Source organism: Plecotus auritus (genome assembly GCF_963455305.1).
Source record: "Plecotus auritus genome assembly, chromosome: 2".
NCBI lineage: Eukaryota > Metazoa > Chordata > Mammalia > Chiroptera > Vespertilionidae > Plecotus > Plecotus auritus.
This window is the reverse complement of record NC_137771.1, coordinates 31613981-31631902: the sequence shown is the minus strand read 5'-3', so window position 1 is coordinate 31631902 and position 17922 is coordinate 31613981. Positions and strand designations below refer to the sequence as shown.

Here is a 17922-nt window from a genome sequence, read left to right as displayed (position 1 = left end):
GTGTGCCTCCTTCTGGTTTAAGAGCTATCTGCCTGTGCCCTTTATCCCTAATCCTTCCTACAACTCTCAAGGCCTTACTTTTTCTTCTTTCCCATATTCTCAATTTCTTCTCCTGGGAAGGCTCAAATTGTCTACTGGTAAGCATGCCCAGTGTGCTTCCACTCCAGAAGACCTTCTTTGGAAGGTCATCATCTTTCTTTTTCTCAACAAACTCTCCTTGATATTCCTACCCACTGCCATCTGCCCTCACTACCCTTCACCAACATTGAAGCTACAAATCCAGTAGATATTTTACTGACCCTTTGCTGTGCTCTCCTTAAAACATTCCCTATTGCCCTGGCTGCCACAATATTAAAGTCTTCTGTTTTTCCTCACATTTGACTACTCCTTTGTCTCCTGGGTGGGATCTTCTTCCTGTTTCTATCTCCTATACTTTGTTAGTCACCAGGACTCCATCATAGTTAACTGTTTTCATTCTACACATACTCCTGGGAAATGGGTGCCATTCACCCTACAGCTTCAACTACCATCTGTGTGTTGATGACTCCCAAATATTTAACTACAGCTCAGTCCTCTTCCCTGAGAATCAGATCTGAATAGCCACCACCTCTAAATATACCTACATGATCCATGGGCTCCCTACCGTTCTTTCTCTTCTAGGTACCACCATTTATCCAGCCACCTCATCTCGAAACCTGGAAGACATTCCCACTCCCTTCTTCCTCATGATCCTCAAATTTGACTAAATTTACCTGGTAAATAGTTTCAAACCTTGTCTCTCTTCTACAAACTTTCTACCACTGCCCTAAACTAGTCCTTTATCACTTCTGGTCTGGCTCATGCTCGTAACCTTGTAACTGGTCTCTCTAGTCTTGTCACTCCTCTAATCCATCCTCAACATAGTAGTTAATGATCTACTGAAAACAAACTTTTTTAGGTCTTACCTCTAATTAAAAGCCTTTGATAACTTCACATTGCCTATAAGATCAACTCCCAACTCTTTAATGTGGCATTTAAGGTCCTCTGTGGTATAAGCCTGACCTTTCCAGGCTTTTCTCTTTGAAGTCCCAGTATTTTCCTTTGATTCAGCAACACCAAACAGCATGCGGTTCCTGGCACACTCTGTGCTAGCTCTTTCCCTTTGCCCTTGTTCATGCTGTGCTCTTGTGGAAAGCTCTCCCACCCCTACTACTCCTGATAGGGCCATTCATACAGTCACCCTTCAAGTCTCAGAAAGGGCATCACTTCCTCAAGGAAGCTTCCCCTGGACATCTAGCTTGCGTTAGGTGTTTCTTCTTGCAGTTTTTATATGAATAGAGAATATATGCAACTGCACTAAGATGTTGTTTTACAATTACCTATTTAAGTATCTCTTCTACAATACTGAGAGCTCCTAGAGGACAAGAAGTGACCAATTTTTGCATCCCCATGCCAAACAGTGTTCAAATAAGTGGCCAACGAAGGAATGAATGAATTCTTCCCTGTCCCTTTGGCTCTATGTTTTAGTTACCATTATTCTCAAGCCAATCCCAGAGTTTCAGTCGCCTCCCCAGGCACAATGGTAAGCCCAGACCCTAGCCCAACCACCAGACAGAGCGAAACAGAGCCAAGTCCTTTCTAGCCTCCTAGAGCTCAGGAAGGAAGAAAGGAAGGAAAGAATGAAGGAAGTAAGGAAAGAATGAGGGAAGGCAGGAGGGCCAGAACTCTGGTAAGCTTACCCCTTGCGCACAGTCTACGCATAGCTGAGGCAGCACTCAGTGAGAGGCCACAGGATGGAAGCAAAGGCCGGTACCCAGAGGTCCGAAGATTTTGGGAAGTGCTGACAAGGTTGGTGGGTTTCAAGGTGGAGTCCATTGAGTCTGAGTGTGGCTCCAAGGACCGGGCCAGACTATTCCCTAGTACAAAGGTTTCACCTGGAAAACAGTAAAACCAGAGTTAGAGCAGGGAATAGTCTAGAAGGACTGCTGTGGCACTGGCTCCCAGGTACCTGTCTGGATAAAGCAAAAGGCAGCCAAACAGGAAGTCCTAGGCTGGGTCTCAGGAGGCCTGTGTACCAGTCACCACTCTGGCTCTCACTAGGTGGTCTGAGTCAAGCCCAGTGCCTCTCTCTGGACTTGGATCTCCTCAGAGATACTTCCTCTTAGACTAGATGGTCTTTGAGGTTTCTTCTGGTCTAGATATCTTATGCTTTTTCTAGATAAGAAGAACCTTAAAAAAAATAGAAGAGGCTGCCTTACACATAAGCTGCTAGTAAAGAATAGGGTGCTGGAGAAGAGATACACTTGCTTAGGTGAGGGCACTTCAGAAGCCTACTCTCAGCCAGCCGTTTATCTCAGAAATGCTTCTTGAAGCCTGGCTAAAGGCCTGTCTACAAAGGATCTGCTCCTATGCCCTCCACCCCCTTCATATTTGCCTTGTTCTAGAGAAACATTCCAAGGACGCTGGAATGTACAGTGGTGAGAATGTGGGCACAGGACCAGAATCTGGGTTAGAATTGGACTCTGCCCTCTGCAGGCAAGGTGTTTCCCTCGGACCTTATTATAACATAGGAAGCCCCTTTCTTCCAAGGGGCTTGTAAATATCAGAAGGAAGTAGCTATGAAAACATTTGTAAAGGGAATCTCAGCCTGACATTTCTATACCCAGGCCATGGCCCAACACCAGCAGCATCCCCTAAGCACTGCACTGCAGAACCTGAAGCAGATTCTGCCTCATCACTGGGTTCTAGACATCAAAACAGCTCCTTAGGCCTGGCCACAGCATTCTCTACTTATGACGGGGGGTGGGGATGGGTGGGTGTCTCAGGAATTGGATCATATCACTGTCTTTTGTGGTTCTTCTCAGAATTCTGGTGTTTAGATAATGCTTGGGATTCATTTAGGTCCTCTAATAAATAATAAATTCAAGCTTATTGTCTGGCATACAGTAAGACCTCTGTGGCAAGATGGTTTAGGATTTTAGAACTGCTTTCTGCTACTCACCTAAAATTTCTTGGTGACCATGGGCTTAATGTCAAATCTAGCATGAGACAGATTTCACCCTTATCTCAGGGAATTTAACTAATGAAGCCTTTCCCTACAAATGATTCTGAAGAGAGAAGTCTCTGAGGCCCTAGAATACCTAAACCATATCCACTCCCACTCTGCAGGTGAGGTTCCAGATTCCTGTTTTCCAGGAGAGATGACTACAGCATTGTCCTGCCTTGAGACAAGGACAGGAACCCAATCCAGAAAGCAAGGCCTGAGTACTGTGCCTGAGCTCCTGCCTTTTACTAGGTGTGTCATCCTCAATAAGTTGTCTTCTCTGAGCACCAATTTCTTCATCTGTAAAATGGAAAAACCACCCTTTGTCATGCTGAGAACTTGCTCAGCATCAAATGAGGAAATAGAATGGGATGAACTTTACAAAGGCTGAAGTTGTTGTTATTCTTCATTCAGAGTTAAGAGTAGCAAACCTACATATGTTCTCCTCAATAGCTCAAGAAAAAGATAAAGTGGAATTTCTGCATTTATCAGCAGGACAATCTCACCTTTCTAGTCCTCATTTACTCAGTGGAGATAATACCACCTGCCTCACAAAAGCTAACAGATGTGAAAAATAATTATGATGACTATGCCTGTGGCTTACCAGATGCTGATGCAAATCAGTAAGTGTCTTTTCCTCTCAGCAATGCTAAAATGGTAACTGAAATCTGAATTCTGAATTGAGGGACCTGAAAATCTGGACTGGTGGTACTGGACTAGGCAAGGCCATAAGATCTTATCCTAATGAGATGCAGTGGAAAAAATCATACCTGAGGCTCTGGGAGGTTCTACTAAAGGCTGATCTGTGAGGCCCTGGCTGCCCTCACTAGGATAATGCCAGGGATGGCAATGCTTTCAGGCCTGGGGGCTTCCAGAGAGAGGCCAAGGAAATACGGCTCTGGTTCTCATCCCAGTTTATATCAAAACAGCTCCGGTTTTAACTTCTATGCACCAGAGTTTCATATCATCTTAACTTTGTAAAAAAAGGAGTTCTAATGCTAAAACAAAGCAAACTTTGAAACCTCTGGCCCAGGGATCAGAATTTGAGGCTGGAAGACTTAAGTTCTCTATTTTTAGCACAATCACTAGTCAACAATCACTGCCTTTTTCCTGGGATTCAATTTACCCAGCTGTAAAATGGAGATGAAAACCCTGAACCTCATAAGGTCTATGTCAATTACATTTGCTGTTGATATGCTGGAGACAGGAGAACAATCAGCATGAGAGGGAGCTCATTCATTCATTCAACAACATTTGGTTGAGCACTCTTTATTTGCAAGCCACTATGCTAGGGATGGGGTTATGCAAAGGTAAACAGACAGATAAGGATCTTGCCCTTATGCATTTATTTTTAGTGAGTGGCAGATCTTGTCTGAGTATCAAATTGCAAGGCTGACCTTAAAAACCAGAGTTCCCAGCGGAGGGTGATCAGAATACTGGTAAGAAGCAAAGAAGGAAAAACATGGGAATGTAGAATCTGGAGAACAGTCAGAGGAGACAAAAACCCTAAAGGCAGTCATGGGATGGGAAGAGGACTGGGAAGGCAGAGAATGAAACAGTGGGCAGGCATTAAAAGAAGACAGATTTCAGCTATAAAGAGAGGCATTTTCACAATCAGAGGGTCTAACAGTAAGGCTGATTGCCAAAGGTGACAGTGAGCAACTTAGTATTAGGAGTATTTAAGCAGAATTCAGATAAGTGAAGGAGCACAGAGGAGTCAGAAATCTAGATGGTGCTCTGACTTGCCTGAGCAGCGTTAAAATGCTCATTTCAGGGAAGCAAATAAAAATTAGGGTGAGAGCAGCTAAGTGGCTGGGAACCCACTATGAGAACCAGAGGTTAGAGGGCACAAGAGGGTGCAAAGTTGACTAAATCTGTCTGAAAATGAGGGAAGGAAAGGGAGACAGCCAATGGTGGAATGTGATAACCCTAGTATTGGTCTCTTTGGTGAGGGGTAAGGATAAGAGGTTAAAGCTTGCTTCCTCTTATCTGAATCAGCAGAGAGATGCAAACTGGAATAGAATACCCAGGAAAGGTCATGCCCATAATACCAAATTACCTTGGGGACTGCAGGTCCATGATATGCACTGCTACCAGTCTCTGCATGCTGCTACCAGGACATTTCTCTTAGTTCTTAATGACCATATTCCATTGAAAAATTTGGAGTGGCTATTTCTTTGAGAAATCTGTCTTTAGACTAGCAGCTACACTCATGGACATGCTACTCCCTTTCATGTACCTGCTCTTCCAGAATCCCAGGCGGGCTTTACTTTCATAACTGAAGTACAACTTAGAGTTCCTGATTGCCTATAGCTGGGGACATTTCATAGCCTGCCTTTGTCTGCACCAACTTCACCATGCTCAGCCCAGACTCCCAGTGGGACATTCTAACTCGAGGTGAGAATGCCTTTTTCTGTTCTCAGAGATTCTGATGCTGAAAGAACACAATTTAGAGCAGGTTAGGTAAGAAAAATGATCAATGACGGGGTCACAAATATGTCTGCGCAGACCAGATGGCCTGCTCCCCACAAGCAGTATTTGAAAGTCAGGTATATTTTTATAAGTTATGTAAGCAATGCTCACTTGGATGCAAAAATAAAGGGGATGGTGGTGGCTGGGGCTGGGTGAGTAGTCACTTCCCTGAGCACATTCTTCAGAAGTGGCACTTTATCAGAAGTGATTCTGCTAAGATAATAATAAAAAGATTACTAGGGAAGGCAGTGTGAGAAAAAGACTGGTTAGAGAAGGTCAGAAGGGGGCACCTTTCAGACTTATATGCTCCCCCATCAACAGACAGCACAGCTCTGAAGCTGACAGCACCACCTCTCCACGCCTCAGGCCAGGACAAAGTCCACGGGACTCCTTTAAAGGCCTATCCTCCCTCTCTCAACAATGACCTACCTCGCTATGTTTAGGGCCGAGCTTTCCTTCCCTCCCTGTCGTCTGTGTCCTGGGCTCCAGATTAGAGATGCTGCATTCCATTCACTCTTTAACCTCTCTCGGAAGTGCTTAGTCACTGATCCGGCCACGTGGCATCCGCTTTCCCGTTGTGGGTCTGGTATGTTAACTAAGAAAGTTATTTTCCAGCCTAGTTAGAAACAGCAGGAACTTGAATTGACTTGCTAGACTGGCAGTGCAGGAGGAGTTAGGGCTACGTGCCAAAGGAAAGAGTAGATGGCCAATCACCAGGGAGCACATTTCTCAATCTGTAGCTTGAGACTAAACCTTCCTGCTGGCAAGGGAGATCTATGGTAGGCCTTTGCTGCCAGACTCACACTGGGAGACGTACTGTGACTCCACATGTAGTTTGGAGCTCAGAAGAGGATTCGTGAACCACCTTTTTTTAGGGACAAAATCAGAGGAAAGAAAGTTCATTCTACAGAGAGGGGACAAAATCCTGAAGAGAGAGTAAAGATGAGAGGAGACCAAAAAGTCCCAGATGGGGCAAAGGTTAAGGACAGAAAACCAGACTTCTGGATAATAGGTGCCAGGCTAGCAGGTCAGAGGGCTGATCCCAGGCCCTCCCTAGAGCTGCTACTAGCCCTGCCCCCTTTCTTAGCCCAGGCCCCATCCCAGCTCCTACCTGGTAGGTACCTGTCGTGGCTGTGGCTGTACTCTGTGTTGGTGAGTGACAAGTGAGTCTGTGTAAAAGGCTGGTTGCCAAACAGATTGTCACTGCGAAGGTTGTGGCAGAGTTTCTCCAGGAAGCGGAGAACGTAGGTGATGCTGTTGACTGCTGGGAGGTTGAGGGTGTGCTGTTCTCGATCAAACACGGCTGTGAAGTGAAGTAAACAGGGCTGAGCATGTCAGGCGGGCAGTTCAGTGCAGCGCTGGGCAGGCCAGCCCACAGCGTGTCTTAGGCTTACCTGGTTACACAAAGGCAATCAGTGCCCACGTTTCCTCCCTCCCTCCCTCCCACCCTCCCTCGAGGGTTTGATTTTTGCCTCCAACTCCAAAGGGCTTGCAGTAATGGGAGTGGCCAGGCCAAGTCTGTTGCACCCGGGGCTCTGGAAGGATTTTACTCAACTTGTGAAAACAACTGTGAACATAATTCTATCTGCTCCATCAGTTGGCTGGGCCTCATCCAGGAAATCTGTTCATTTAGGGTGCTATTTCCATAAGAACTGCCCAAGAACAGAGGAACTGGGCAGAAGAGGAGAATACAGCCATTGCCAGCAATGGTTTGGGCGCACAATCAGATCTGTATAAGAGCACTAGAATTTCAGCAACATTTGGAACTATGCCATGCTTCGTTTTATTTTACTCTCTATTTCTATTCAAAAAGTATCTGTCTAGTCTTTATAAAGCTAAAAGCCTCTGCATTTGTCTCTGAGAGCAGCAGGAAATGGGGGTGTGTGTGTGTGGGGGATAGACCATTCTCAGAAACGAATTTTGGGGCAGATAAAGAACCCTATAGTAGGTGTAGGTGATTGTCCTAAAGAGAGGCAGTGAACCTGTGAACCAGTGGGTCACAGTTTGGGTCCCGGTTGGGGCATGTGCCCGGGTTGCAGGTTTGATCCCCAGTGGGAGGTGTGCAGGAGGCAGCCAGTCAATGATTCTCTCTTATCATTGATATTTCTTTCTTTCCCTCTCTCTTCCTCGCTGAAATCAATAAAAATATGTTGAGAGAGAGAGAGAGAGAGAGAGAGAGAGAGAGAGAGAGAGAGAGGCAGTGAAGAAGCCAGGTCCCTGCAGACTGTTGCACAAAAGCAAAGGAGAGACTAGGGCGTGGCCTCTGCCTCAGAAGGAAAGGAAAGCTTGATTTCCTATGCAGTTCTCAGCCTTCTGCAACAATGCCTTCCTGGCTTGCCCCATCCTCTTCTCAGGCAATTACTCTCGTCTGGGCTCTGACACTATCCTGTACATACTTCTCTGCTATAACACCTCTCACCGTGAGATATTCTTCCTTTTCCACCGGGGCAGAGTCTGAGCCTGTCATCTTCCGTTCTCCCCTTCCCCCGGCCAGTGTCTGGCAATAACCTCTGACATATAGTAAGGGCTCAATAAATGTTTGCTGAAAGAATACAGTTGGATTATTCATGGGGTTTTCCATGTCAACTGCTTCCTGAGGTTGGATATTGCAACTCGTTAGAAGGAAGGGGCAGGAGATTATGGAGGAGCACACAGTTAAGACTGAAAGGCTTTAGGTCAAGTCTTCATAGGTTTGATGGGTAAAGAATAGGGTTTTGGACTTATGAGAACTGAAAGAGAACAGGGGCACAGCAGAAAAAGTAAATATTCTCAGTGAAAACAACAGAACACTGTGCAGCTGACTCAGATCTCATAGCGCAGTGGGTGGCAAACTCATTAGTCAACAGAGCCAAATATCAACAGTACAACGATTGAAATTTCTTTTGAGAGCCGAAAACCGACTTCTGCGCATGGGCCACGAAGTTTCAATCGCACTGTACGTGTGCGCCCACATGTGGTATTTTGTGGAAGAGCCACACTCAAGGGGCCAAAGAGCCGCATGTGGCTCGCGAGCCGCAGTTTGCCGACCACTGTCATAGCGGTAAAGGAAGAGGGAATGACCCTTTCCTCTCTGCCCTGGCAGTCAACTCCCTTGGATCAGGGCTGGCTTTGAACTGGGAAGCTAAGGAGTTAAAAGAACGAGAAAAGAATATATGGTTCCCTCACGCTAGGTGGGAGGCCGTGGCAGTCTAGAGAAACTCTCCTGTTGCCATAGTATAGCCCCCTTTTGATTCTTCTATCTCCCGGGATACCTTTAAAACAACACACTCATATATTTTCTGTATGGAGAAGCTAAGCAGGTCCACTGTAGAGGCATCTGTTTAGAGGCTCAGTTAAGACTCTAAACAGAGTGTGTGTGGGTATTCTACTTGGCAGATGTGCTCAGGGCGTTTAAAGTGAGGATTCTCTGAGGAAGGGATACCTTCACACTTCTCCAGAGCCTTCAGGTGTGAAGTGAAAATCAGGATGCCTTGTCAGAAATTAGCCAATTGAGAAGGTCTCGCCCAAGGGAGCTTACCTGAGATAATCTCACCACCGTGGCCCTGCTTGAGGAAGCTGAAGACAGTTTTCTGGTGATGAGCACAGTCGATGCAAGCCTGGACAGCCTGCTGCAACACCACAGAGGCACGGGCTGGCCCAAAATGGTCAGGGAGCTGCTGGACCTTCTTCTTATCTAAGTGGGGGCCTGTGCTGCCGTTCTTGTTTAAGTAAATACAAACTGCAGGAGACAAATAATTAAATTTAAAAAGCTTAAAGAGTCCGTGGGGTAGAGAAGTTGGATAACAGTGCTCTCTTCTGTCTTTTGTACTCTGGACTCTGGTCCTGAGCAGGTCTCCCAGCTGCTAAGCCGGTGACACACTGTGGGAGGAGGTAGAGGGTGGCTGTGCCCAGCTGCTGCCAGCCCAAATTGCATGACCAAAGGCTCTGGGAACATAGCCTGCTGGAAGAACAGCCTGACCAAAAGCCAAGGCATGGAACTTGCACTTTGCTTTTTGTGTACTGAAAAAAAAAAAAAAAATTAAACCATTTCCCAGATATGTGTACTTTCATTTTTGGTGCTTGGTTGCTCACACATTCTTTGTGTATCTTACCTTATATGTTTAAGGAATTGTGGGATTATGGAAATTTAAAAAAAGAGAGAGAGAGAGAGTGTGAGTATGAGTGTGTGTGTGTGTGTGTGTTCAGCCTTGGACTTAGAATGGTCGCACCATTGGTCACTTGCCTTGTTTTCTGTTCTGGGCCTTGGAGTCCCCTTTTTATCTTCTATATCAACACCCAGGTCCAAGAAAGTAGTAAAAGGATTTTTAAAAAGGAATAAAGAAAAATATGAAAAGGGCTCGAGGGTCCCATCCAGATATTTGTTTGTTTCAGTAGTTTCTCCTGTCATGATAGCTGGGCACTCCCCTAACTGCAACCTTCCACCTGGCACCGTAGTGGGGAAGGGCACGCTAAAGAGGCAGTCCTAAAGAGAATTGTTTCCTTGGTCTCCAGAAGGACTCACAGAAGCCTGCTCAGCTATGACACTCCCTGCTGATTTGCCTTCCAGGCTTCCATTTCAGTAGGGGATACTCTCCTTTCTCACACTGTCATGGCTCACTAACTGAAGGAGTTGGAGTACAAAATGCCTCTTTTTTTTTTTATTAAAGACAAACAGGGTAAGAGCAGTAGCTGTGTGGGCTGTGGATGAAATGCTGGCCTTTTTGGGCCTCATGTTTACCATCAGTAAAATGAGGGGGCTGAGCTGGATGCTCTCCTGGGACTCTCCCACTTTTATCATTCTAAGGGGAAGCAAGATGGAGAGAAGAAAATGCAAAATAGAAAGGAGGAGGAATGATATGGAAGGTGAGAGGTGAAAATAAAGAAAGGAAAAAAGGAGAAATAAGATGAATTGAAATAAATATTTAACTTTGTTTTCTCATAAAATCCACTAAAATGAGCCAGATAACAGAGAGAAGACAACATACAATTTTGGAAGCTGGAAGCAGACTGGCAAAGTAGTAATGACTCAACAGACCTAAGAAAGCTAAATCCTTAACCAAGAGTGGGCAATGATGAGAACCAAGCTGTTTCATCTTATAATTCACAAAAGGCCCAAGAATGGGCCAGTGCCTCTGGAGGTGGGTGTGGAGGCAGATCTAATAATTGAAGGATTGGTTGAAGTCTGTTAAGAAGTGGGACTTCCATGTCAAAACGTGACTCTTTCGCTGAAAACAAAATAAATAAAAATGAAAGAACTCAGAGATAAGAAGAGTAATGAAAATAAATGAAACATTATAAGAATATTCATAGCAACTTAGTCATACTAGTTCTAAACCCAAATGTCCATAAACAAGAGAGTAGATATAAAAATTGTTGTATATTCACTTATTGAAATACCACGTGACTATAAAAAAAATACTGAGAGAGAGCTTCTCACAAACATTATTTTGAGAGAAACAAACCAGATGGGAAAGAGTATACTATATGTAGAATATCAATTTATATTAAGTTCCAGAACAGAAAAATCTAATCTACAGTGATAGAAATAAAAAAAAGATGAGAGTGAAGACTGTAAGGAGGCATGAGGTGACTTCTGGGGAGTGGAGAATGGGCAGAAATGACTTTTAACTCAATTGGGGTAGTTCATGGGTGCTTACACTGATTATAATTCATCAAATTGTACACTTAAGGTTTGTATATTTCACTGTATGGGAACTCCACCTAATTAAGAAACACAAAGAAAAATATAACCAGCCCAGTAATGATTAAGAAAAGAAATTCTACATGGATTAAAAGGGTGAAATATAAAAGACAAACAATGAAACCCTTAGAAGAATGTGGCAGTTTTAAAACATGGCCCCAAAATTCTTTGACATTGCTTACATCGATCTCTGTGATATTTGACCAATAGACTATAGTGGAAATGACACTGCCAGTTTCTGAGCTTAGGGCTTAAAAAACTAGCAGTCTCCACTTCCTATTTCTTGGGACATTCACTTCTGGAACCCAACTACCATGTGTGAAGAGGCAAGGCCACCCTGGGTGCGGTCCATGTGGAGAGAAACCAACAGGCAGAACCAACTTGTCAGCATGTGGTGGAAGTGATCCTCCAGCCCTGGTCAGCCTGCCACAGCTGACACTGCAGGGAACAGAGACAAGCTGCTGCCACTCAGCCCTGCCCACCTTGTTGTTTTCAGCCATCAAGTTTTGTGGTGGTTTGTTACGTAGCAGAAGATTATTGGAACAGAATGTAGTATCAGAAATAGGGTGCTCCAGTAACAAAAGCCTGGCACACATGACACTGACTTTGGACTGGGCAGCAGAAAGAAGCATAAAGGGCCACAAAGAGTGTGTTGAGAAGGCCGGCAATGAAGATTTTAAGGAAAGTGAGAAAAATCTTATTGGAAGATGGAGGACAGGGGTCACTTACTAGGTAGTGGTGGAAAGTTAGACAGCACTGTCACTTGAAGTAACATAGAAATAGGAAATGTACCTGATAAATTCAATGAAATAGCTAAGGTGATTTTACTCCCTGTGATAAGAGTACAAAATGAGAGGAATCAGCTTAAAACAAACATACAAACAGTCTAATGTAAAACATAAAAAAGCCCAGGACTTGCAGAGTTCACAAATAAAATTGCTTCTCATTCACAGTCTCTCCATAAGACAAACAACCCTAAATTGAGAAAGGGTCAAATCCAGAATGGGGAAGAAAAATCTCTTGTTACAATGTCAAAATGATTTTAAATCTATGCTCCATAGACTCTTTCAGACCAAAAGGCCCTATAAGAATCTCAAGGCAAATCTTCTCTCCCTTAAACAATAGGATTTTTAAGAATCTTAAGGGCATTGTCTCACAGTAGCCCAAACTAGAGAAGGGTTTATCTTCAAGAGATCTGTGATTGTAGCTTTTGTCTAATGAAGTAAATCCCAATAGTATACATAGAAAACCCCTCAAGTTTCTAAGAGAATCATTCTGGTGGAAGATTTGCCTGCTAGGATTAAAAAAGGAAAAGAGCTGGTACTAAATGAATCCTTTAGACCCCCAATCTTTTACCAGAAATCTTAGTTTTCTCATAGAAAAGGAATGATGATTCAGAGGACAGAAACATGAGTAATGATAAAAAGTCCTAGAAAGTAGTATTGGATCTAACTAATGAATTGTCAACATGTGCCCAGATAGATTTCTATAGACCAGTGACTGCTATGTGGCTCTTGTTTTTTTCTTTGAACAGATGTATCTATAAGTTATCCTCGCCTGTCCCACCATTGTATGTTGCGTATGTGGGGAGCAGACAATATGCTTCTTTTCTTCCTCCAGTGTGTCTCATTGTTATTTTATATTTTAAAATATTTTTACTAAATTTATTGGGGTGACATTGGTTACTAAGATTATATGTTTCAAGTGTACAATTCCATAATATATCATCTATATATTTCATTGTGTGTTTACCACCCAAAGTCAAATCTCCTTCTGTCATCATATATTTGACCCCCATTACCCTTTTCATCCTTCCCCCTTCCTCTCTGGTAACCACCATATTAGTTAACATGTTTCTTTAGATCACAGGTCATTGGAGAACTACACTCAAGGACCTGTACCCAAGAACTGCATCTGAGAGGTCTGATTTGCACCTGGATCTGATTTGGATGACAAAATCCTACATCTGGAGCCTGATGCTGTAAACTGATGAGACTTTTCATGGGAAATCTTGCAGGGGGAAGAAGAAATTTTTCAAGTGGGAAGAAAATGTAAATAATTTATGTACAAAGAATGGACTAAGGTGCTTTTATAACATGGTCAATAAATCTTTGACTCTCCTCACACTGAAAGGTAGGCCCGTTTCCCTTCTCATGAATCTGGGCTCTGACTGTTTGATCAATAGAATATGATGGAAATGACTGTCAAACATTAAAAAAATGGTAGCCTTCACTTCCTGTCTCTTGAGACACTGGCTCTTGCAACCCAGCCACCATGGTATGAGGAACCCCAAGCTACCCTTTGGAGAGGTCTGTGTAGTGAAGAACTAACATCTAGCACCAACTTTGCTAGCCATGTGAACAAACCATCTTGAAAGTGTATCCTCCAACCCCTGTTGAGCCACCCTGACTAATGCCAAGGGGAAGAGCAACGAGCTGTCCTAATTTTAAAATAGTTGAATATATTGATATTACCTTTTCCAGGTATATAAAAGGTCATAAGCCATTTCTTTTATAGTTTATAGTTACTGTCTTGTTTTTAAAATCCTTCCCAATATTAAGGTCATAAAGGTATTTTTGTATACTGTCATGTTTTTGTTTTCTACTGCATCCATGATATTAGAATTGGAGGTTGTAGCCCTAGCCGTTTTGGCTCAGTGGATAGAGCATCACCCTGTGGACCGAAGGGTCCCGGGTTCTGGCAAGGGCACATGCCTGGGTTGTGGGCTCAATCCCCAGTAGGGGGCATGCAGGAGGCAGCCGATCAATGATTCTCTTCTTCATTGATGTTTCTATCTCTCTCTTCCTCTCTGAAATTGATTTTACGTGTGTGTGTGTGTGTGTGTGTGTGTGTGTGTGTGTGTGTGTGTATATATACATTTATTTTTTTTAAGAAGAATTGGAGATAGTAAAAAAAAAAGTTCAGAGAAGGGTCCAGCATATAAGGAGCTTGGAAGTACCTACTTCATCCTAACAGTAAATAAAAAACTGAACAAACGAAAAAATCAACAATCCTTTTTAGATTCATCAGAGAAGTGAGGTCACAGGGCAAACTGCTGTCCCCAAATTTGGAAAGATAGACAGGTGGATACAGAGAATCACAATTTACTAGAATAGAAACCTATGAGCAGAAACCTCCACAGGAACCAGAGCCAAGGTAGGAAAATCTAAACTGTAACTGTCAAATTGCTGGAAGCTCAGTGTGGACAAATCTGATAGTTAAAAACTCTAGGGGGCCTAGTCATGTTGGGGGATCCCCACTTTTGTGAGTTTTACCTCCAGAAGCTTGAACAGGTTCTCACAGTGAATATGGGAGAAAAATCCCCTCCAGCTCCCAGTAGGGGAGTGGTAAAGAAAACATTGTGTACTACATCAGAGCTTTCTGTCCTTAACAAGGTCTGCCCTCAGAAGAAACTATTTCATCAGAGTTTAACCTGCTGGGGTTTTATCAGAGCCTAACCTACCTGGGAGAAGCAATACCCAAATCCAACGCCCTCCAGCCATGCTATCCCACTTGTAGGGAGACTAAGAAGCACTGGTGAAATTCCTAGTCCAGGGCGCAGGCTCACCAAAAGACTGAGAGCTACTCGTAGGACTATAGAATACTTCTCCCTTTTCACTTCAATGTCACATTACTAAGAGCCTGTTTACAAAAATTCCTTTCAAGAAGTATATCACATTTGGCTCTCAAAAAAAAAAATTTACAAGGTATACTAAAAGGCAAAAAATGCAATTCAAAGAGACAGAGCAAGTATCAGAATCAGATTCAGATATGGCAGGGATGTTGGAATTATTAGATTGGGAATTTAAGACAATTATGGTTAATATACTAGGGGGGTTTAATGGATAATGTAGCATACAAGACAGATGGGCAAGGTATACAGCGAGATGAAAACTCTAAGAAGAATTTTAAAAAATTCTAGAGATCAAAAACATTGTCACAGAAATGGAGAATACCTTTGATGGCTAATTAGTAGACTGGACATGGCTGAGGAAAGAATTGCTGAGATTGAGGTTATCTTAATAGAAATTTCCAAAACTGAAAAACAAGTAGAAAAAAAAACCTTACTCCCCTCCCCCACCACAACCCAGAATAGACTATTCAAGAACTGTGGGACAGCCCTGGCCAGTGTGCTCAGTGGTTAGAGAGTCAGCCCATGCACAGAAGAGTCTCGGGTTCAATTCCCAGTAAGGGCATGTACCTGGGTTGCAGGAAGAGACATTCTCATAGTTTTTTTTTTGTTGTTTGTTTGTTTTTTTTGTGGCTATTGACAAACTGATGTAAAGTTTCTTTGATTGTTTTTTGACAGGATGGAGGTTTCCCTGAAACTATTTCAGATGCCAAAGATAAATTTTTTACAAAAAGATTTTATTTAGGTTTATAACTGGACAGGGGGTTAATATTGGTGCAAGACGAGAAAGTACAGACACAGGGACCTGGGGCTTGTTGCAGCTAGTACTATGACCTGTTCTTACCTGTGGGGGCCTGCATGGCTGAGCTGGGGATGGTTGCAGCATCTTGGGGTACAGTGCTGGTGTCCGGTTCAGGGGTGCTGGTTGTTGGTGAGGTGGGTGGTGGGTTCAGCAAAGTCCGAGGTTTTCTCTGTCAAAATGGATGGGGGAAAATTTGCTACCCATGCTAGGTAACTTGTCTTCTTACTCCTCTATTCTAGTACTTAATTCACCCATGAAATGAAAATATATTTGTAGATGGAACTGTGTTTTATCTTTTTTCCCCCACATAGCATCTTGTCCAAAGCTGTACATGCTTAGTAAATATTTTCTGAATCTATGCACAAGAATCTGGGTTTCTGTACAGGCAGAGCTTAACCCACTTTCTTTTATACTAGATTCAATATTACGATTTTAAGTTCCAGATTTTTTATTAGTTGTGCAGACAAAAGCAAAAAAATACCGTGGCTTAAGTCTACTTTGACATTATTTGGTACATTCTCTTTCTTGAAAAATGGAAATGTACCTTTTCCTAACTCTACACACTACTATCCTCTGCCTACCTCTTGTGCTCATTACCTGCCATTTATTATCTTCGGCCTTATACTCTAATAATCTCTAACTATAATACTTCTCTAAAAACCATACCTGGTCCACATCTTTATACTAATAAACCATCCCTTCTGTTTGAAATTTCCTTTTTTTTTATCTGACAAATATCTAGATTTTCTCTAGTTATTGTCTCTTTTGTGCTATCTCTGTCCTTTGCATTGTTGCACTTGTCACATGTATTGTCATTATATACTTATGTACTGCTGTACCCGATTAGCCTGGAGCTACCTGAGAGCCTGATTTGGAGTACCATTCCTAGCATGATACTTGGCATATAAGTGTCAATACTGTTTTTCAATGAAGCATACAGTATAGAATACCAATGATGGGGGAAGTAATAATGATGATTTGAGAGACGCCTAGCATCTCTCCTATGCTGGTCAGGGCAGTCTTTGGGGGAGAAGGATCTTAGAAGGTTCTTTCCAAGATAAAGTTTTCTAAAAGCCTTTCTGAATGCAAGGAAAACATATTCATCACTGAGTCATGTAGGGTCACACTGCTGGGAGCTGTATAAACCTGTCTGCCTTCTAGGAGTGTTATTATTTAAAGAGACAGCACCAATGACAGCAAGTATATACTAAAAGATGGCCTAGCCTGTGAAAGGAATCACACAAACACTTATGAAAGCATACGTGGGCTATGGACAACCCCTCATAGTTTTGATATTGCGAAAAGTATAAATCCAAATAAACAATGAGTTGGGGTAGAAATTCCTGGAGTCCCTGAAGGAACAATCCAGGTAAGTAAGGTGTCCAAATATTGTAGAAGAAACCAGAAAAATGGAGGGCATTATTATTATTTGAGATAGGTGCAATTACATGCATTATATCTATTCATATATTACCCTATCTCCATTTTATGGGACTCACAGGCTTACTCAAAGTCACACATGTGGTAACAAATGGAGATGAGATATAAAACTAAGTATGCCTGGTTTCAAAGCCTCTAGTCACAAGACCACTTTGCTTCACAAAGCAATATAAAAGTTATGGGTTGAATGGAAAGGATATACACTTACAGCAGTAGGTAAAAAGGATAGGAAGGGGAATTAGGGAGTCAAATGCCAGGCCATTAAAATACAGGATAAGATGAGAATTATTGCTTTCAAGAGGTTTGAAAGAAAGAGGACTCTGGCTACTATATTTGGGACTGCCTGAGGAAACAGAGCAGAGGCAATCATAGTCATAGCTCTCAGGTTCCGAAGGATCTTAAAGGTCATTTATAATCAACCTTCCATCCCCGTATTTCTATTTCCTTGTCTCTGAAAACACCCTTTCCATACAGTCTTCCAGTCACTGATGAAATACCTCTCATGATAGGGCATCACTACTTCTATTTTGGAATAGATTTAACTAAATATAGACTTTTAGTTAAATTTCCTTTATCCTGAGACAAAACCTGTCTGCTTGAGCTTCTGCTTATTTGGTTCTGACTCTGTCTTTGGAACCTCACAGACAAGTTTTCTCTCTCTTTAATTTGACTGTCCTCAAAATGCCTTCACATAATCAAAAGCACAGCTTCTCTAGCCTTGTAATCCTAGGGTCTTCAGCCTTTCCTCCAAACATGAGAATGAGAAGAGAGTTATGGAGACAAAAATGAATCAGGGCCTGGGGTAGGGGTTAGTGGTAGTAGGTCAGGAGCATTACACGTTATATACAAAGATCAGGATGTGACATCAAGAATTC

General features: G+C 42.8%; 1 protein-coding gene across 15 annotated transcripts in view; it reads right to left on the bottom strand.

Annotated features, from left to right (window-relative positions):
• Positions 1-17922, bottom strand: part of SCMH1 (Scm polycomb group protein homolog 1) — a 136052-nt gene that overhangs the window by 8141 nt on the left and 109989 nt on the right. For 14 of the 15 annotated variants that reach the window (XM_080653461.1, XM_080653462.1, XM_080653465.1 and 11 more), the window contains 4 exons: positions 15650-15776; positions 9012-9212; positions 6606-6797; positions 1719-1913 (listed from right to left, as the gene is read on the bottom strand). In XM_080653461.1, coding sequence (XP_080509587.1) covers positions 1719-1913; positions 6606-6797; positions 9012-9212; positions 15650-15776 — 715 coding nt within the window. The remainder of the gene's footprint in view (positions 1-1718; positions 1914-6605; positions 6798-9011; positions 9213-15649; positions 15777-17922) is intronic. The other variant, XM_080653454.1, reaches the window with a different exon arrangement.